The sequence below is a fragment of the Nerophis ophidion genome, linkage group LG14 (assembly GCF_033978795.1).
Source record: "Nerophis ophidion isolate RoL-2023_Sa linkage group LG14, RoL_Noph_v1.0, whole genome shotgun sequence".
Classification (NCBI taxonomy): domain Eukaryota; kingdom Metazoa; phylum Chordata; class Actinopteri; order Syngnathiformes; family Syngnathidae; genus Nerophis; species Nerophis ophidion.
Genome location: NC_084624.1, coordinates 18,971,731 through 18,993,447, shown reverse-complemented (window position 1 = coordinate 18,993,447; position 21,717 = coordinate 18,971,731). Strand labels below are relative to the sequence as shown.

General features: G+C 39.8%; 2 protein-coding genes across 4 annotated transcripts; both read right to left on the bottom strand.

Annotated features, from left to right (window-relative positions):
* Window positions 1-968: 968 nt before the first annotated feature.
* Window positions 969-11,237, bottom strand: cacybp (calcyclin binding protein). 3 transcript variants are annotated; one of them, XM_061920056.1, is made up of 7 exons: window positions 11,079-11,180; window positions 9,535-9,606; window positions 3,306-3,507; window positions 3,135-3,231; window positions 2,973-3,072; window positions 1,617-1,711; window positions 969-1,549 (listed from the first exon to the last, which is right to left on the bottom strand). In XM_061920056.1, the coding sequence occupies exons 3-7, from the start codon at window positions 3,505-3,507 to the stop codon at window positions 1,384-1,386; spliced, it is 660 nt and encodes a 219-aa protein (XP_061776040.1). In that variant the 5' UTR covers window positions 9,535-9,606; window positions 11,079-11,180; the 3' UTR covers window positions 969-1,383. The 3 variants fall into 3 exon arrangements, with proteins under 3 accessions (XP_061776040.1, XP_061776038.1, XP_061776039.1); XM_061920054.1 differs by lacking the exon at window positions 9,535-9,606 and adding an exon at window positions 5,531-5,596 and having other exon boundaries at window positions 11,079-11,173; XM_061920055.1 differs by lacking the exon at window positions 9,535-9,606 and having other exon boundaries at window positions 11,079-11,237.
* Window positions 11,238-11,322: 85 nt separating this feature from the next.
* mrps14 (mitochondrial ribosomal protein S14) lies at window positions 11,323-19,990 on the bottom strand. Its single transcript, XM_061920057.1, has 3 exons — window positions 19,834-19,990; window positions 13,875-14,039; window positions 11,323-11,782 (listed from the first exon to the last, which is right to left on the bottom strand). Exons 1-3 carry the CDS (start codon window positions 19,900-19,902, stop codon window positions 11,600-11,602), a joined length of 417 nt encoding a protein of 138 aa, XP_061776041.1. The 5' UTR covers window positions 19,903-19,990; the 3' UTR covers window positions 11,323-11,599.
* Between the last annotated feature and the right edge of the window lie 1,727 nt (window positions 19,991-21,717).

Sequence of the window (21,717 nt, the reverse complement as noted above, 5' to 3'; positions counted from 1 at the left end):
CAAATCACGATTTGTTGTCAGTAAGGCTTTCTAGATGGCCTAAGACAGATATATAGTGATGTTATGAGCCAGGTGATATAAGAACTCCATTACCCAGCATGCCATAGTAGTGAAGATCGTACCAGTAGCCCCGTTTGGGTTGTTGAATGGAGACATGCTGACAGCTGGATGTTATTGATGAGCGCACGCTGTGCTCATCACGCTGTGCAAGAACAACTTACAAATATTGTCGTTCCATATATACCTGGTCTATCTAAAAAAAAAAAACTCAAAATAACTTTTAACCAACACAACAGCCCAGTACACTTCTAAGCAGGCAACACCCTGAGACAGAGACTGGTGCATCCTAAAGACCAGAAATCCCACACCCACAAAAACTATTTGGTGTACTGAGGAATACACTGCTTTATATACCGGGGAAACAAAACAAACACTAATTCAATACATAGACGGGCAAACTCTTCACTCTCTAGACTCAAATGTCTACCTGCACCTCAGGGAGAACTAGCAGTCCTTTGACAACAAAATGTACAGAGATGACAGATGGTATGACTAGATGTGACCAATCGAAGTCTAGGACTAGATGTGACCAATCTAAGTCCAAGACTAGATGTGACCGATTTAAGTCTAAGACTGGATGTGATCATGTGACAGATCGTAGTCTTAAGAGTAAATGTAACCAATTTAAGTCTACGACTAGATGTGACCGATTTAAGTCTAAAACTAGATGTGACCAAGTTAAGTCTAACACTAGATGTGACCAATCTAAATCTAAGACTAGATGTGACCAATCTAAGTCCAAGACTAGATGTGACCAATCTAAGACTAGTTGTGACCAGTCTAAGACAAGAACTGATGAAGTCAGTGGGATGAGTCTTCAAAGACAAACCAAACAGTCCAGCTGTGGTGGATGAGATCAGTGATTAAACAGAAATGTATTTTCCCGACAAAGCCCAGAAGAACAGTCACATGATCACACACATTTATTTATAACAGCCACATGATCACACACATGTATTTATAAGTCACGTGATCACACACATTTATTTATAACAGCCACATGATCACACACATTTTTATAACTGTCACATGATCACACATGCATTTATAACAGTCACATGATCACACACATGTATTTATAAAAGGTGGTTTAACATGTGTCCAATGCATAAAAAGAGTAAATGACAGAGTGAAAGAGTTCAGTTCCATTTGGTTGTTTATTCTGGTAATGACTTGCTCTTGGCTATACTGCCGAGTGTGTGACATGAAACTTCTTGATAAAGCAGAAAGTGTTTGTACAATGGACATATGATTCAAAAGTTGGCAATCAAGTCATTTTTTAAATGGGATTGAGTCCCGCTATGGATGAGAGGAAATTCTAGCTCAAAACTCCATCATGCCTTCTTCTCCTCTTACTTTCTTCTCTTGGGATTCCGACCAAGCTTTGTTGATGGTTCTCTTCATGTCGTCATCGCCCTCGGAGTAGATTTTCTTCAGCATGTTCATTAGACCGTCGCTGGGGTCGACATTGTCCTCCGTGCTCGGTTGACTGTGGGGGACAACACTTCACTAGCTTGTGTTCAGTCATCATGTTCACGTGGACAAGAACAACTTACTCTTTGTCCTTTGAGGCTTTTTCCACCTTTGTGAGACACTCCCACTTTGTTGTGGTTTGCTTCTTGCACATGATCACAACCATGTCACTTTTAATCTGTGGGGAAAACATTTTCTTGATTGGAAAACACTTCAACACATTTCAAACTCCTTGATGTTCCATACATCGGCAATTTTTCATTCAGGGCCACCCTGCCCTAAATGCAGATCACGCACTGGGAGTTGGGCCCACAATCCGTAGGGGGCCCTGTACTGTGCGATAAAGCGCATGTAAAATGTAAATTGACGAATGACAGGGTGCTATATATGAAATTTTACAGCAAAAGTATTACCTAGTTGCTTCACTGATAAGACTGTAATGGAAAAATTCCCCTTAAAGTCTCACATTAGTGCTCGTCTTGTAAGTAGTTGAGGTGCTCACGTTTATAAATGTATGTTTAAGGATGTTACATTTGTTATTCCGCACAAAGCATAGTATTGATCAATTGATTTCCCATTACATTTGCTTAGTACAAATTCAATTAAGCAATGATTAGAGAAGGATAAAAATTGTTCCACTTAATTACATGAACATTTTTAATTTTTTTTTAATGTAATGGGGAGGTTCCAAATGAAATTCTGCCTAAGGACCCTATTAGCCATGAATTAACCAACAATTCTCATATAGTCGCCAGGTGCGTGGTCTGCAAAAACAAATGACTGTTGGGGTCTCCAATAGTCAGTGATATTTGTGACTTTCAATTACTCGACAAAATGGCAGCACCTGAGGTATGATGAGTGAAGAAGGCACTCAAAAGTACAGTAAGGCTCCATTTTTTAAAGATCGATGCTAATTTACCTTGGATTTTTCCACAGACATGCTAAAGATGAGCATTGGCGATTTTACATGGCTATTTCAACACCTCTAAAATTAGAAATCAAAACGACAAGTAAGATGCATGTTACAATCAAACAAACAGTAAGTCTGTAATAAATACAATACATACAGTACTTTGTATGGCACATTTAACTTGGTGACAAAGACTACTTACCAGCGAGGGGAAAACACCCTCATCCATACTCTACTTCTAACGTCTTGGAATTGCAAGTACATGCAAAATCTACTATGTAATAGAGTACAGTAATTGCAAATGAGACAGAAGTGTAGAAAAACAAGATAACTGGACAGCACAGCTTAGTGTTAAAATAAATAATTGACTTAATTTCAAACAGTTAGCATTCATTAAGGTATTTTAAGACACACTAAAGTAGCAAACATTTACACCGTTGAGTACTGATTCCAGGTACCGAATCGCTTCAATTGTGCCATCCCTCATCACAACATAGTTCTATTGCTGCTGACTGCAAGTTCCTCTCACCTTTGTGCAGCTGTTCTTCTCATCGATGGGATACAACAGATTGAGAACAGTCATCTGGTGATTTTTCCCGTCCAGATCCTTCACAAGCACGGAAAATGACCTGCCGCAGAGACATCACATTTGACCTATCCTTGTAGAAGCATGATGTTCTCATTTACGCACCTTTCTGTAAAGCTGGCCTCTACATTCTCACATGGAATCTTCTGCACATCTTTTAAAGTCAGGTAAATTTTCACAAACTTCTCAGACTGATCCCACGCTGCATTAGAGGTAAATGACACTTATAATGAATGAAAGAGAAACATGAGCAGTAATGTATTGAGAACCTTCTACCGTAGTTGGTGATCTTGACCGTATAAGTGGCTTTCATTGGGTCAGCTTCTCTCCGGGCTTGTTGTTCTTTCTGTTGACGCTTGGCGGCAATTTCCTTCTCAAGCTTCTTCTGCTCTTGCTTGAGTACATCTTGCACCCTCTTCCTCTCCGCCTTCTCTAAGAGAGACCCCAGCTCCTGCAAGTCTGCCTCCAACTGCTTCATCTGTTTTAGAGGAAGAAAATCATGATCAGGGTATGGTATATGTGTTGAACACACAAGTTAGGTTAAAACTTGGCTTTATTTTGAAAAGGAGTACGAAAAAGGGGATCCTATTTAATCTAATCTCTTCTCCATATCTATTCAATCAATCAATCATCCATCCATCCATTTTCTACCGCTTATTCCCCTTGGGGTCGCGGGGGGCGCTGGTGCCTATCTCAGCTACAATCGGGCGGAAGGTGGGGTACACCCTGGACAAGTCTGTACCTCATCGCAGATCAATCAATCATCCATCCATCCATTTTCTACCGCTTATTCTCTTTTGGGGTCGCTGGCGCCTATCTCAGCTACAATCGGGCGGAAGGTGGGGTACACCCTGGACAAGTCGCTACCTTATCGCAGATCAATCAATCAATCAATGTTTATTTATATATCCCTAAATCACAAGTGTCTCAATGGGCTGCACAAACCACAAGGACATCCTCGGTAGAGCCCACATAAGGGCAAGGAAAAACTCACACCCAGTGGCACGTCGGTGACAGTGACAATGATGACTATGAGAAACCTTGGAGAGGACAGCATATGTGGGCAACCCCCCCCCAGGGGACCAAAAGCAATGGATGTCGAGCGGGTCTAACATGATATTGTGAAAGTCCAATCCATAGTGGATCTAACATAACGGTGAGAGCCCAGTCCAAAGTGGATCCAATATAGTAGCGAGAGTCCCATCCATAGTGGAGCCAGCAGGAAACCATCCCAAGCGGCGGCGGATCAACAGCGCAGGGATGTCCCCAACCGATACACGAGCGAGCGATCCATTCTGGATCCCGACTCTGGACGAGCGGTCCATCCTGGGTCTCGACTCAGGACAGCTAATACGTCATCCATGGCCACCGGACCTGTACCCCCCACCCTCCCTCCAAAAGGGAGAGGGGCACATAGGAGAAAAAGAAAAGAAACGGCAGATCAACTGGTCTAAAAAGGGGTTTATTTAAAGGCTACAGTATACAAATGAAATTTAAGATGAGACTTAAATGCTTCTAATGAGGTAGCATCTCGAACTGTTACCGGGAGGGCATTCCAGAGTACTGGAGCCCGAATGGAAAACGCTCTATAGCCCGCAGACTTTTTTTGGGCTCTGGGAATCACTAATAAGTCAGAGTCCTTTGAATGCAGATTTCTAGCCGGGACGTATGGTACAATACAATTGGCAAGATTGGCTGGAGCTAGACCGTGTAGTATTTTATACGTAAGTAATAAAACCTTAGAGTCACATCTTAAGTGCACAGGAAGCCAGTGCAGGTGAGACAGTATAGGCGTAATATGATCAAACTTTCTTGTTCTTGTCAAAAGTCTAGCAGCCGAATTTAGTACCTACTGTAATCTTTTAATGCTAGACATGGGGAGACCCGAAAATAATACGTTACAGTAATCCAGACGAGAAGTAACAAACGCATGGATTATGATATCAGCGTCGCTAGTGGACAAAATGGAGCGAATTTTAGCGATATTACAGAGATGAAAGAAGCCCGTTTTAGTAACGCTTTTAATGTCTGACTCAAACGAGAGAGTCGGGTCGAAGATAGTACCCAGATTCTTTACCGAGTCGCCTTGTTTAATTGTTCGGTTGTCAAATGTTAAAGTTGTATTATTAAATAGAGGTCGGTGGCTAGCAGGACCAATAATCAGCATTTCCGTTTTCTTGGCGTTGAGTTGCAAAAAGTTAGTGGACATCCATTGTTTAATTTCATTGCTGATCATTTAGTCAGCTCATATATTTGACAGAACAGATCATGTGCTGTTTTTTTTGTTTGATTAATTGATGGATTGAAACTTTTATTAGTAGATTCCACAGTTCAGTACATATTCCATAAAATTGACCACTGAATGGTAACACCCGAATAAGTTTTTCAACTTTTTTAAGTCGTGGTCCACGTTAATCAATTTATGGTACAAATATATACTATCAGCATAATACAGTCATCACACAAATTAATCATCATAGTATATACATTGAATTATTTACATTATTTACAATCCGGGGGGTGGGATGAGGAGCTTTGGTTGATATCAGTACTTCAGTCATCAACAACTGCATCAAAAGAGAAATGGACATTGAAACAGTGTAGGTCTTACTTAGTAGGATATGTACAGCGAGCAGAGTACATAGTGAGTTCAGATAGCATGAGAACAAGTATAAACATTAGAACTACATTTGGTTATTTACATTAGGTTATTTACAATTCGGGGAGATGGGATGTGAATGGATGAGGGTATTAGCAAAGGGTTGAAGTTGCCTGGAAGTGTTGTTTTAGAGCGGTTTTGAAGGAGGATAAAGATGCACTTACTTTTACACATTGATGTGGCATAGAAAGAGAATGAATTAAGACCTTTGTTGGATCGGAATCTGGGTTTAACGTGGTTTGTGGAGCGCCCCCTGGTGTTGTGGTTATGTCAAGCATTTACGATAAGGAAGTGAATTGTGAAGTGAATTATATTTATATAGCGCTTTTTCTCTAGTGACTCAAAGCGCTCTACATAGTGAAACCCAATATCTAAGTTACATTCAAACCAGTGTGGGTGGCACTGGGAGCAGGTGGGTAAAGTGTCTTGCCCAAGGACACAACGGCAGTGACTAGGTTGGCAGAGGCGGGAATTGAACCTGCAACCCTCAAGTTGCTGGCACGGCCACTCTACCAACCGAGCTAAACCGCCCCACAGGAAGTAGTTTGACATGTACTTCAGTATCAGGGAGGTGTAGCGAATTTTATAGACTTGGCTCAGTGCAAGTTGTTTTACTCTGTCTTCCACCCAGTAATGCTACTTTTTGTAGAAAGCGTAATCGAAAAAGGGTTGAATGAGAGTTCTCGCTAGAATACTTCAAGATGCTTTTGTTGACCAGAGAGGAGATTCTGTAGAGGAATCTTGTTCTTTAGTTGACCTTTTTGATTACCTCGGTTGCCATTTTAGCACAGGAAAGATTGGCCTCTAGAATGGAAACTAGGTAGGTGATCTCATCTTTCCTGGTGATAACAATGTCACCCACTTTAATAGTGAAGTCACTGACGTTCTTAAGGTTGATATGGGACCCAAATAGGATGGATTCCGTTTTACTTAAGTGTATGGAGTTCAGCACTAAGGATTTGTTCCACCTGTGACTTGTCCGTGCCGGATACCAGCAGGGCCGAGTCATCCGCAAACAGGAACAATTCACAGTCGCATGCTGATGGCATGCCATTTACGTATATTAGGAACAGTAAAGGTCCTAGTATACTGCCTTGGGGGACTCCACAGCTTACTGAGAGTGGAGGGGACACGGTGCCGTTCATCTCTACCACCTGTTTCCTCCCCTCCAAGTAACACTGCATCCAGCTCGATGAGGTTTTATCAAATCCGATTGCTCTGAGCTTATCCAACATTATAGCATGGTTAACGCTGTCAAAGGCCTTCTGAATGTCCAGCATGACCATGCTGCAGTATTGGCCCGCGTCCACCTCATGTTTGATGTGGTCGGTCAGATAGAGAAGGCATGTGTCAGTGGAGTGGTTAGTTCTGAAGCCGGATTGGAATTTGTACATTAGTTTATTAGTAGCAAGGTATCTATCGACCTGTTCATAAACTATTTTTTCCATTATTTACGAAATGGAACTGAGAATGGAAACAGGTCGGTAGTTACCAGGTTCTAATTTGCTTCCTTTTTTTTATAAAGGGTGGTTACTCTTGCTATCTTGAAATCCTTGGGTACTTGGCCTTGTTTGATTGAGAGGTTTATTATATGTGTGATTATTGGGGCAATGGTGGTGGTAGAGTCCATGAGGAATCTTGAGGGGATATTGTCAAGGCCGGTGGCCTTGTTTGGGTGGAGCGTGCTCAATTTATTAAGCACCTCGTTAGCTGAGACCATTTCTAATTTGAAATTGTTGTTGATTACTCCTAGCTTTCTGTTGAAGGCTTTAATGTGTTCTACGCCAAAGCGACCAGAGTGATGGGACAGCTTGTTAACGAGAGTTGTGGCTATGCTGGTGAAAAAAAGGTGTTAAATCTGCTTGCTCCCTTCATTTTGTCTGTAATAAGGGAGTCACCCCTCCTTGATGTTGGTGAGTCTGGTTTTCAGTTTCTGGCTGCATCCAGGAAGCTGGTTGTTGAGAATTTTCCAGAGCTTACGTGGCTTTATTTGTGTTTTCCTCCATTTATTTGTTGATGTAATTTTTTTTAAAGGATTTAGTCAGGTTGTTTGTCTTATTTCTAAATTTATTGCATTGCTTTTTGAGTGTTGAAAGGAGTGATTTGAGGTTATTATTATTGGGTTGTTTTAATATACTTCGGCTTTACACTTTTGGTATTAAAAGTACTTTCTGTCCACACAGATTCAAGGGCAATGTGGTTAAGATCAGAGCGAGTTATCTATTCAATATCCTGGTTAATATACATACAAACACCACGATCATGTTTTTTCCTGTCTTTTCTGATGACCGAGAAGTTTTCTATCTCTATCTCTGAGTCAGAAACACTTTCATCTAATTAAGTTTCAGAGAAACACAGGATTTTTACCTTACTGTTGTGGAACATTTCTGTGATTTGGTCGAGTTTATTTCAAGAGAGGCTGTTCACATTAAGATGGATGATGTGTAGCCCACCGGAACCAAAAATAACATCAGAGTCCATTGGGGAGAGGTACTGTCCAGAAGATGGAGGGTCCAGAAGATGGAGGGATGTTGGTTGTTACTGAAGTTTGTGAGGCAAGACTTGGTGGAGGTGGAGAGAGGCCCATTGTTCGTTGTCCAGGGGATGGGGGAGGGGCAGAGTTGAAGAGGGGGCAAGGTAGGAGTGGTGGGGGTTAAAGTGGTTTTCGTGGGTTTTGGTGAGGTTGAGAACAACAACCAGGGATTTACTAAGAGTCCCCTGAAACCTGTGTAGGCCGTGGGAGGGTCCAGGTGACGCGGTGATGACCCTCAGGGTTTGGGAGAGGTTAGGAGGACCTTCGCACTGCCGACTTTAATGGCGGCCAGGGTGTCGTCAAAAGCCATTACGCCGTCCGCCGCCGAGCCGCTGTCCTCACCGGTGTCTGAGCTGTCTTCCTCCATCTCCGGGCTGCCAACCGCACCGATGATCAGGGTGAAGTCCTCCGTCGTGCCGCCGACCGCTGGAACGCAGGTGAGCTTGTGTGGTGATGAACAAGTGAGAGCTGGCATAGGTAGAGAGCTAATGTTTTTAACATAGCCCTGACGAGGTCCTGCAGCTACGCTAGCTTCCTCGACGTTGTTAGCAACAACATTGCTAGGCTTCGCCAGGCGAGACAACATTAACCGGGTGGTTATTGGTCCAGGGTTTAGTTCACTATCTCCTGAGAGTAGAAGTAACAGTAAAATTGTAGATCTTCGGTCTATCCTACTAGTCAGGGGTTTGTTTCTTCTGTTCCGATCCGCTGTGAGGCATGAGTGGATCACATTACCCCCGAAGGCCTGGTGCTTCACCGATGATTTACCGAAGAGGTAGAAATCGCAGTGATTGTCCATTTCGTGTTCACGGCTCTCACTTTCAAGAGGGTATTGTATCCATGGTGGTTTCAAATATAAATCTGTGATCCACAGTAGAAAAATGGGAAAGTGTGGGATCATCCGAGCGGTTGGTTGTATTACCGAGCGGGAGCGAAAGAAAATGAGACATCTCATCTCGGTGTCCGGAAGTCAGTAAAAAGTAGGTCTCGGTTGCTAAAACGATACCAATATTTATCTCAATAGAAACGTAAAGGATATTTATAAAAAGTGTGTGAGATTATATTTTTTTTATTGTAATTGGAAGAACCTGGAAATAAAGAAACATGACAAAGGCACTATTGGTCTTTAACCAAGCAAAACAGGAAGTGGTCAGTGAGCAATGGGAGGACACGCTAAACAGCCAATCCCGTAACAGTATCAACTATCAAGTAAGGTTGCGCCACATTGCTGTTGATTCTCTTCATAGAGTGAGAAGAGAAAGTAAAAATGAGTGCTGCAGAAAGCAAATTCTGAATAAAACGGGAAAAGTCACCTCGACAGTATAGCAGTTTTTATGGATTTTTTTCAAACGGACGGTAGTACTTCATCTCCTCTCCTCCATTTCCTATTCGGGTGAACGGAAAAAACAGGTAGGACGTAAAGTGCAGGGCTGTATAAATATAATAAATCACAAAATATAATAAATGTGCTACTTTAAAATAAAATGTTGGTCTAATAATATTTAAACAACAATTACTGCATAACATGAATTCCTTGCCACACTGAAGTTAGAATAACAAACCAACAAACCTGCACAAAAATAAGTTTTTCTCAGGTTTCTCGGTTCACATTTTCACACATTGCAACACTTTAATAAGCTTACGACTTCCTTATTTTTGCACTTTGATTTAATGCACATACATAATTTTTGATATGGGCAAATATAAAAAACTGCCATATTGCCCATTTCTATTAAAGTTTGTTTATTACACGTGTTGATATCAACCAAATCCTCCTCATCCCACCCACCAGATTGTAAATAATGTAAATAGTTCAATTTATATACTCTGATGACTAACCTGTGTGATGACTGTATTATGCTGATAGTATATATTTGTACCATGGACCAATGTACGTGGACCCCGACTTAAACAAGTTGAAAAACTTATTCGGGTCTTACCCTTTAGTGGTCAATTGTAAGGAATATGTACTGAACTGTGCAATCTACTAATAAACGTTTCAATCAATCAATCAATCAATCAATCGATGTTTAGATCTCACTATGTTCTAATTGGCATTAACATGACGAGAGAATAAAGACTGTGTATAACTTATTCAGTGATTAATTAATTTAAATTGGACAGACCGAAAAAATCGCTGTGTGTGTACACATTTAAATATACATACATATATGACAGGGTGCATTTAAACGATGCATCTGACGTCACGTGCTACAACGCTACTGGCTAGAATGTTCTAGAAAACATTTAGTTTACAACCCCCTGGCGCTGAGTTTTATTGTTTTTGTACATATTTTGATTAGTATTATTTCTCGAGTGTTTGTAAATGTTACAGTTTATAAAAAAATGTTTATAACATTTAAAAAAAAGGCTAAAGAATGTTCTAGAAAAGTCCAGCTAAAACGAGGAAGCGATCGTCAATCAAGCACACTAAATAAAACAATGACAGTCCCTCTAAATATGGTGAATAGGCAAAGGTGCTTAAATGTGTCCTATTTTAACTAGCTAGCAGAAGAAGCATAAAAAAGGACGGACACTCGCACATGTGAACATTACAGAAGACAGCTTGTACGAACACAGTAATATAAATCACATGTGAACATTACAGAAGACAGCTTGTACGAACACAGTAATATAAATCACATGTGAACATTACAGAAGACAGGTTGTACGAACACAGCAATACAAATCAGGCGGATTCACGTTGAAAACAAAGTTTTGTGTCTTGTCTTATCGTAAGCAAATTGTTAGCTAGCATGGGAAGTTGTATTATTTGTGAAACGATTAGCGGCATTAGGAGCAAATAATTATTCTCCTGCAGTAATAATGTTCAATTGATTACATTAATTTAATGTACCTGCTCTGTTAGATCCATTATTCTTCGTATTTGACGTTATATTAGCCCAGCGATGATGTCGGAGATGCAGCTCAAACATTCACTGTACATCCGAAGCGCCGCTTTCTCCTTCGTTGGCGGTGTCATCAAGCATGTGAGTGCTGCACCGCCACCTCGTGGCTACACAACATAACACATTATACATGCACTATATTTGGATGAAAATTAACATTCTGGTAAGAGAGAAAAAACAAAGCACAAATAATAATGTAAATGCATTTATTAAATCATATTTGAAAATGTTAGATGAAGAACATTGTATCCTTAAATATGCTGCAATGTTTATTGAGATTGTTTGGGGGGGACAAACTATATTGTCGGAATAGCTTTCAAAGTCAGGTCAGCTGAAGTGCTGTGCTGCACAGATTTCAGATAAGATGCTATTGAATCAACTTTTGGCTCGTGATTAATTTGTGAATGTCTTCAAACACAGAAATGTCCAAAACAAAAGTCTGTGGGTCATTGCCCATCGTCCTCTTAAGTCACCACCTCGCCCTCTGAATCCCAGACAACTGGCTGTAGTCCGCCAGGTGACGGAAGACGATTCGGCTGAGTCGCCATCTGCGCTTCACTCCTCTCGGCCGGGATGTCATCACACACCTGTTGCGGATTCTCACAGGACATGAGTCTCGGGGGAATGCAGCAATTTCTTTATCTGCCAACTCCTGCAGGGGGGAAAAATACATTGCCTTTTGTTCGGACGGTTCCTATCGACAAATGACCTGGAAATCTGCATGACTGTACTCATATTTGTGTGTTAAAGAGACAAATGTTGCATTTAGGGCTGGGCAATATGGCCTTTTTTTAATATGTAGATATTTTGTAGGCCATATCGCGATACACGATATTAGGGGTGTTGGCAAAAAATCGATTCGAATACGAATCGCGATTCTCACGTTGTGCGATTCGGAATCGATTCTCTTTTTTTTTTTTTAATCGATTTTTTTTTTTTTTCATCAATCCAACAAACCAATACACAGCAATACCATAACAATGCAATCCAATTCCAAAACCAAACCTGACCCAGCAACACTCAGAACTGCAATAAACAGAGCAATTGAGGAGGCACAAACACAACACAGAACAAACCAAAAGTAGTGAAACAAAAATTAATATTATCAACATCAGTATCAATATTATTTATAATTCCAGCATAGCAGTGATTAAAAATCCCTCATTGACATTATCATTAGACATTTATAAAAATAAAAAAAATAACAATAGGGTCACAGTGGCTTACACTTGCATCGCATCTAATAAGCTTGACAACACACTGTGTCCAATGGTTTCACAAAGATAAAATAACTCATAAATAGTTGATCCGTTTAATAGTTAAAACAAATGTGCATTATTGCAATCAGTTGATAAAACATTGTCCTTTACAATTATAAAAGCTTTTTTTTTTTTTTTAAATCTACTACTCTGCTAGCATGTCAGCAGACGGGTAGATCCTGCTGAAATCCTATGTATTGAATGAATACAGAATTGTTTTGAATCGGAAAAATATCGTTTTTGAATCGAGAATCCTGTTGAATCGAAAAAATTGATATGTAATCAAATCGCGACCCCAAGAATCGATATTGAATTGAATCATGGGACACCCAAAGATTCGCAGTCCTACACAATATATATCTCAATATTTTGCCTTAGCCTTGAATTAACACCTCATACATACAATCACACCAGTGTGATGATTTTATGTCTACATTAAAAAAAACATTTTTGTTCATACTTCATTAATATATGCTCATTTTAAACTTTCATGCAGAGAAGTAAATCACAACTAAGTCAATTGACCAAAACTGCATTAAGTAGTGGCACAAACATTCATGTCAATTCCAAATCATAAAGTGCAAGATAGTCAGAGACATTTTAAAATAAGAAATTAGTGCGCTTTTGTGCATAATGTCACTAAGATGAAATATCAAAACAACACTAAATTAAAATGCACTTTTTGTACAGAACACCACTACAATAGTTTAAAACAAATAAAGTGCACTTTTGTGCATGATGTCACAAAATATATTTTAATAACTGTCAAATAAAAATATGCTGCATAATAGGAAATTAAATCTTGTTTGTCCTTCGCTATGTGGTAGGTTACTGCAAACATTATACCCTTTTGTTGTTGGCTATTTCTTTTTCATACGGCGTTGATCTGGAAATGTCCTCGGCATTTTGATGGTGTGGGCGTGTGGCACCGAATGAAGATGTTGACATGCAGAGTAATCACTCTTCGTTCTCTAGCAGTGACTTTTCAAATGATGCTGCATATTAGCAGTAATGCTACTTTTTGTGGCAAAGCTTTTGCCCCACACTTGACAAATTATGGTTGTCTGTTCGACATATTCCCACTTGAAGCCAAACCACCGCCAGATGATGGACACCCTGCTGTTTTTCTTGGGAATGAATTATTCCTTTATTTGTTACCAGATTCGCACCTTCTTTCTCTTGTATTGCCACTCGCACGGCTCTGCTAGCTTCAGAGCTAATGTTACCAATGCTGCTACCTCTCTGCTCCGCGAGGGCGTATATGTATGTGACGTATGACGTGACAAAATGTGACGTATGTAAGACAGTGCGCTTGCTGTCTGTGAGAAGGAGACACAAGAACGAGTGGGAAGAGCCAGCAGTGTAATGCCAGCAGCTAAAAGCAACTGAGTGACAACGTATACCCAAATATCACAATATAGTCATTTTCTATATCGCAGAGACAAGAGTATATCGATATATCGCCCAGCACTAGTTCCATTGTACCTGAAGTTCTTTGGGTAAGATGGTGTTCTTCCTCAGCGAGTTGATGCGAAGCCTCTCATCCGCATAATCGAAGGCCATCTTTCTCCTCTTGACATCTCTCAGCATCCTCCAGTCGACGTAGTAACCTCTTACTTGCTCCACAGTGCCCCAGCAGATCCTCAGTACCTGCACACAGTGTTCAATGACTTCTATAGGGAAATGACTATAAAAACTTTTCTCAAACAGGGTAAAAAACTTGACTTATTGAGCTTGTGTAGTATGCTAGAATATAATTGTATATACCGAAACTCCAATTAAGAGAGTGGACCTCTTTGATGTAGGTAGTATCCCAATGTTTGTGTATTATACTGCCTGTCTTGACTCTTGTTCCAGCTCCTGGGACACGTGTCCGGATGTCCCACACAAGTCAGGCATTGCCATTACTTTTCACGCGTCACACATATTTAGTTGTGGCAATGCACAGGGTGTGGAGTGAACTATCTCCTCAGTAATCTGCTGTCTTTGTCTCTTGTCGGTGGAGCTGCTTTGGTATACACACAGGACGTGACCATGACCAGTGAGAAGCACCGATACAGTAGACATTAAAAGAAAACATCACGACAGCCAAATGTGTGGGAATATTTCGGCTTCAAACCCAATGAGCAAGATGAGCCCATCAACACGAGTCAGTATGCTAAATTTGTTGGAAAGTGATGGCAACAGAAAACAAAAAAAGAAGACAAAAAATTGGGAAAACACTGCATTTTAATTTTTTACATTTTGCAATGTTGTTCGTTGTGACTTGGTAAGCCATTTTAATAAATATTTCGGCTGTGTATGGTGTTCTATTATTATTATTTTTTAACAGAGACAGATTCTATTTTATTGAGGTACATTTTCCCCACAGCAACATTACAAAAGCTCCAGCACCTTTTCCTATGTGAGACAGTTGAGAAAAGTTTATTTTTTGCAGTCTGTCATGTGCTGCTAACAAATCACAGTAATTTCACAGGTTAAGAAACAGAATCATGTTTAAAATTAATAAAATGTTTATTTTTGACTACTTCGATGCATTAATTACCGTAAGTCTTTATCCCACATTTGGTGAACTGGGATTCGGTCACTCTTGACCAGGGGTCTTCAACAATGTCCAGGCCAAGTACACTTGAACTGATAAGAGTGGGGTGGGGCTACTTGAATAAATCAAAAGGTAACGTGTAATTGTGTAATACAGAGTTATGCCTTGTTCACACTGCAGGACAATTCCAATTTTGTTTGCCTATATGCGACCTGTATCGTATTATTTCATGTCCGTGTAACAGTGCAATTCCAAATTGTTTTATTTATGACCCAGAACTCTCTCATAAGTGGATACAAATCAGGTGCATGTGCAATCTTTCCTCAATTTGAACGCTGCCGCGTTTAGGTTTAAATTCATTCGACCACAACGTCACCAAAAAGCGATAAGCGTCATAATTACTTGCCACAATAGACAGTTACAAAATAGTTGACGACGGATCAGAAAACAGGTGAAAACAAATGTTTTAGGTACCCACGTGAAAATTTTACCACTCCTGTCTCCGACTGCTCGCTCGCTCTTCGGACAGACTTCGAAGACAAATGATCCTGTAAAACTGCCAGAGCCAAAATACTCGTCCTCTTCCTTCTTAATCTTCTGTACGCAACAATACGGTTCAGAAAATGTTAATTTTGATTGCACAAAATCTGTGAAATTGCCACAAACGCATCAGTACAGAGACTGACTAAAGCAGAAGTGATGCTTACTTCGGTAAATCTGCAGTTCGTACAACATCATGACGCCATGTCCGCATCAGAATCAGAAGTACTTTGTTAATCCCCGAGAGGAAATTGAGATTTTTAGCACAAACCCATTCAAGATCAGACGTGCGGGTCAGATTGCATTTACATTAGAAATCAATTTGTTTTTGTAATGTGAACCGCCACTACAAAGATCAGATTTGACAAAAATATTAGAATCGAACATCCGACCCAGCAGTGTGAACATAGCAGTAACAACATCAAATGCGCCGCTAGTGGCTAGCTAGCAATTGCTGCACCTATCACTAGCTGGCGCGCTAATCTCTAACTAAAAACTGGCGAGCAAATTGCTAGCTATCTTAAACACTAACATGTAAACGAAAATATTGTTTTATGTTAGGCCTGGTGATAAGTGTTAGATGGATTTAAGTTTACTGTTGCAGACAAATTTAAAAAATAAAAAAGTGATTTCTCCTCCTGCTCTGGCATAATTTTTGCCCCCATGAACTTCCATAGCCGTCACCCACCCCCTTACTGCTTTAGCGGGGATTCAAAACATGGCCAATGCTACCGCTAACAAGAGCGAGACGTTTGTTCCAAATAAAACCGTTGACAGTACAATTGTTTTGCGGGAACAGGCGTGGAACAAATGACCGCACAGTGCAAAGTCCATTTAAAAAAGGCAGCAGTACAACAAATGTATTCCAGCATCTGAAACCGAAGCCTCCAGTCGAGTGCAGGAAATTCTACTCTCCGAGCCTAACAAGATCGCAACAACCAAAAAACCCTGGTTAAAAAGCAGTGGAATCATTTACAGCAGGTATGTATAATAACATGTACGAGGAGAACGATGACTAAAGCAGTTCCTCTGCACTTTCCCAAGATTTGTGGATGAAAAAGCCTTCCTTTATCCACTTACTGAAACGTTTTACTTGATTATTTGCTCATGATGTAAAATACATTTTAGTTTACAGAAGTAATTTTAGGTTTGCACTTTATTAATGTCAATGTTGGAGATGATTATTTATTGCATGCAATGTGCAATTCCACAATTTTGTAAAACAACAGAAGTAATTTGTTCAAGACAAGTATTGCCTCCCATTATTGGCGTTAACACACTTTTTGGGTCTTATTACGCATTGAAATCAGAAAGGACGCGCATTTCCGCACATTTCCGGAAGTCCATGCAGAAGTCTTTGTGAGTGCATGGAAACTTTACTTTTATCTCTCGCTGGATTGAGATCGTTCCAGGATGGAGACAGACTAGCTGTTAGCTTCAAGCTAACTAGCATACGACCAGACCAAAAACATACTTTGCAGGTCAACAAATATGTGCCTTTTGAAGTGTTTGCAGTTAATGTTTCCAAGGCCCATGGCACATTCTAAAAATACTATTAAAATAAACAAAAACATAAAAGTGGAATAAAAAAGCTTACAGGTGGAATTTAATTTCAGAAAAAGTTTAAATGTTCTTTTCTTTAAACCTGTCATTGCTCAAAACATAATATTGAATCAAAATCAATGTTTTTATGAGCTATTAACCTATATATATCTTCCTATTTTTAAATCTCTCTTAAAAACATACTTTTATTCCATGGCTTTTAACACTGAGTGATATCCATCCTGCAATGGCGCCCCAATATACACCTGCTGTTACCTGGTTTTATTTTTTTATTTATTTTTTATCATGTTCTGTTTGTGTTGTGTTTGCTCGTTTCTCATTTTTAACCTGCCCATTGTACAGCACTTTGGCCACCCCTGTGGTAAATTTTAAATGTGCTATATAAATACAGTTGATTTGATGGGTTTTGATTTGATAGAAGGCTCTGATTACTTCACATCAAATATTATATCATGCAAATTTTGTGTGTTTGCCATAAAAAAAATAACAGTTTTCTTTGACAAAAAGAGCAGAAAAAAAATACAACAACATAGAACTGAGGGATCGATGTAAAGACTAGAGATTTAAATAAATAATGCATAAAACTTTTTACACTTTCATACTGAAAAAAAATACACCTACAAGCTATTAAATACAAATATAGAAAAAAACTACCGGCAGTGGTGAAGTTTAGATCCTTTAAGGAAAGGAGAAACTGAATGAATGTTTATAACTGAATAAACTTACATATGCATAAAAATTTGTTTTCTTTTGTATTATTTTTTTAATGAACAAAGTAACGTTTATGACAACCTTTTTCCAAAACACAATATAAAATGTAAGTTATAACAGGATAATGCATACATTTATCTTTTTTTTTCCAAAACGCTTACAAAAAAGTGGGACCTCAAAAATTTACTGTGGGACCCCATTTTTATGATTTACTGGGGATCCTAAAACCTCAGTTACAAAATTCCTAGCGCCAACATTGTCTCCCAGACAAAGATCGTAATTTCAATCCTGTGAAAATTATTGTATAAAAATTACAATTTATATTTAGTCTAAAAACCCAACATTATTCAAATTAGAATTTCGAAGATAGTAGTGCAGCTGAGATAAGCTCCAGCACCCCCGCGACTCCGAACGGGACAAGCGGTAGGAAATGGATGGATGGATGGATCAATGAACGCAGTTTATGCAGCACCATTTCAGTTTAGTTTTTGATCAAAAAATACAGGAAAAGCGGTAGAAAATGGATGAATGGAGAAAACAAAAACTTGTTTTGAACGATCTGTCTTTAGTGGTTTATGGTTTCTTTAAAAAGTAGGAGGAAAATTCGGGGGGAAAAATTGTAAATCCATTTTTTGTGAAAAAATCTGAGATTGTATTTATTGAGAATCAGCACCTCCAAGTTCGAGTCAATAGTTCTCGCCCGGGAAAGGGTGGCGTGCCATCTCCAGTTTGGGGAGGAGATCTTGCCCGAAGTGGAGGAGTTCAAGTACCTCGGAGTCTTGTTCACGAGTGAGGGAAGAGTGGATTGTGAAATCGACAGGCGGATCGGTGCGGCGTCTTCAGTAATGCGGACGCTGTATCGATCCGTTGTGGTGAAGAAGGAGCTGAGCCGGAAAGCAGAGCTCAATTTACCGGTCGATCTACGTTCCCATTCTCACCTATGGTCATGAGCTTTGGGTTATGACCGGAAGGACAAGATCACGGGTACAAGCGGCCAAAATGAGTTTCATCCCCCGGGTGGCGGGTCTCTCCCTTAGAGATAGGGTGAGAAGCTCTGTCATCTGGGAGGAACTCAGAGTAAACCGCTGCTCCTCCACATTGACAGGAGTCGGATGAGGTGGTTTAGGCATCTGCTCAGAATGCCACCCGAACGCCTCCCTTGGGAGGTGTTTAGGGCATGTCCAACCAGCAGGAGGCCACGGGGAAGACCCAGGACACGTTGGGAAGACTATGTCTCCCGGCTGGCCTGGGAACGCCTCAGGATCCCCCAGGAGGAGCTGGACGAAGTGCCTGGGGAGAGGGAAGTCTGGGCTTCTCTGCTTAGGTTGCTGGTTCTGCGACCAGACTTCAGATAAGCGGAAGAAAATGGATATTGGATAACGCCCAGGCGTAGTTTACGTTTTTTATTTGAAAACTGCAAGGTGTGAGTAGTTGTGTCCGTAGTAAAGCATTTTATAATCAACACTACAGTGTGGTGGATCAATGTTACTGTGCACTTTTAAACCTTTACATTTGTAGACAAACAATATCTATAAAAAAGTCTAATCAACTCAGTAGTTTATGACCCCTGCTGTTAGACCTCTGCCCTTGACGCAAACAAAAAGTAAGCCTACAATCAGAATTTTTAAGATGCATAACAACTTTAACACATTTGACCCCTAACACTCCACCTCCCTGTTACCTAACTAGCTAAGCATGATGCTAGTCAGTTAACTACATTGCAACGACTGTCGACAGCTAACTAACTTAGCATGACGCTAGTCTGTTAGCTACAATGAAACGAATGTTGACAGCTAACTAGCTTAGCATGATACTAGCCTGTTGGCTATATTGCAAACAACTGTCGACAGCTAACTAGCTAAGCATGATTCTAGTCTGTTAGCTACATTGCAACGATTGTCGACAGCTAACTAGCTTAGCATGATGCTAGTCAGTTAGCTACAATGCAACGAATGTTACAGCTAACTAGCTTAGCATGATGCTAGCCTAGCCAAACATTGCTGTTTCTCGGTTAACTCATACCACATCGCTACAAAATAGACACAACTATCAAACGACTGAAGCAACATGTTAATGTGAATACAATACCTGCTTCGGAGCACAGACACTAGAATAAAGGGCACCAAAGCCCATTTGTGTTATTAGGCGAGCCGCCATGTTGAGTTACTCGCTTGCTTCTTCTTCTTCTTCTTATGTTTTAATGGCGGTTGGCAAGCAACCTTCTGGTGTGCATTACCGCCACCTACTGTAATGGAGTGTGGACCGAGGTGGATCCCTACTCTATATTCTTTTATTTAACCCAGTGTTTTTTAAATACGTGTATATTGCCTTGTATCCTACGTTTTCTGAATGCAATCCTAATATACCTCCCACTTCTAACCTAATATTTTCTTTTGCTAACTTATTTTCCAGTATTTCTCTTTCTCTATTGTATTTCCGACATTGTGTTAAAACATGGTCAACATTCTCCATTTGATGGCAAAAATCACACAGCCCTGTAGTATGTTTGCCTATCAATTTTAGTGAACTATTTAGATAAGTATGTCCTAATCTCATTCTCGTAATAATGTCTTCTTCTTTCCTATTTCTACCCCCTCCTATCATGACACCTACTCTCCTCTGGACTTTGTAAAACTCTCTACCTTTTATTTCCTTATTCCAATTATCCTGCCACTTTTTATTGTGTTCTATCTTAATTATGCTCTTCACTTCTTCTTTACTGTGCTTAATCTCCAGGTTTACTTCTGTTTCAGTGGTTGCTTGTTTTGCGTATCTATCAGCTAACTCATTTCCCTCAACTCCTACATGAGCAGGAACCCAGAGAAATGTTACCACACCTCCCGCTTTATTTATCCTGTAGATTGCCTGAACTATTTCATAAACTATATCTTGTCTTGTTTCTGATGCTATGTTTTTTATGCTCGTCAATGCACTGCTGGAGTCCGAGCACACGACTACTTTCCTTGCTTTGTTTTCCTCTATCCAGTTAGCTGCCATATGAATTGCTACCAATTCACCCGTAAAAACAGATAGTTTATCACTAATTCTTTTATTCAACACTATATTTCCTTGTGGGATAACTGCAGCAGCTCCTACTTTACTATTTATAGTTTTTGATGCATCTGTGAATATCATGATGTTATCAAAAAACATTTCCTCAATCCAATGTTCTATCTGGTAACTATTTAAATTTCTATTCTTCAGTAATTGCATGTTTACCTTTGGGTTTTCATACATCCACGGTGGTATTGCAGGAATTGGTACTGTAGGGCTAACTTTAATATTGTCAATTTGTGCTTTGATACATATATCTCCTATTATCCACCCAAAACTATTGATTTTTTTCTTCTCTTTTTCCTGGCAGTTTATTAGCACTTGACGGGTTTGATGTCCTTTCTTGGATCCTTTTAAGTTTGCCCAATACACTGCTGAGAGTTGATCTGTCCTCATATCCAAAGGTTTTTCGTTCATTTCTACTTGTAATGCTGCCACTGGAGTAGATTTAGTAGCTCCACAACATAACCTTAACGCCTGCGACTGGATCCGGTCTATTTTCCCAAGTAGTGTTTTTGAAGCAGATTGATAAATAATGCATCCGTAGTCGATAACAGATCGAATTAAAGTGATATATATTGTTTTCAATGTCAACCTATCAGCTCCCCAATCTTTACCCCTCAAAGCCCTCATTATATTTAACACCTTTTTACTTTTCTCCACTATTTTGCTGATGTGGGTTGACCAGTTAATATTTTTATCAAACCATATTCCTAAATATTTAAATACTTGTACCTCTTCTATGTTTTCTCCATAGAGTTTTATTTGGAGCTTGTTTTGTACTTTCGTCTTAGTAAAATTTATGACTTTTGTCTTTCCAACAGAGAATCTTAAACCCCAAGCCGTCCCCCAGTCTTGAACATTATTTACCGCTTTTTGAATCTTCTTTTCTATATGTTTTGTATTTCTACCTCTCTT

What these genes read in the sequence shown, in the direction of transcription:
- cacybp (XM_061920054.1), bottom strand. An exon ending in GAGGCCAGCTTTACAGAAAG is followed by an intron (nt 3,073 to 3,134) that starts GTGCGTAAATGA and finishes TCTCTGCGGCAG; the next exon opens with GTCATTTTCCGTGCTTGTGA. An exon ending in AGAAGAACAGCTGCACAAAG is followed by an intron (nt 1,712 to 2,972) that starts GTGAGAGGAACT and finishes TTTTCCCCACAG; the next exon opens with ATTAAAAGTGACATGGTTGT.
- mrps14 (XM_061920057.1), bottom strand. Translation starts at nt 19,902, where the DNA reads ATGGCGGCTCGCCTAATAACACAAATGGGCTTTGGTGCCCTTTATTCT. An exon ending in GTGTCTGTGCTCCGAAGCAG is followed by an intron (nt 14,040 to 19,833) that starts GTATTGTATTCA and finishes CACTGTGTGCAG; the next exon opens with GTACTGAGGATCTGCTGGGG. An exon ending in TCTTACCCAAAGAACTTCAG is followed by an intron (nt 11,783 to 13,874) that starts GTACAATGGAAC and finishes TCCCCCCTGCAG; the next exon opens with GAGTTGGCAGATAAAGAAAT.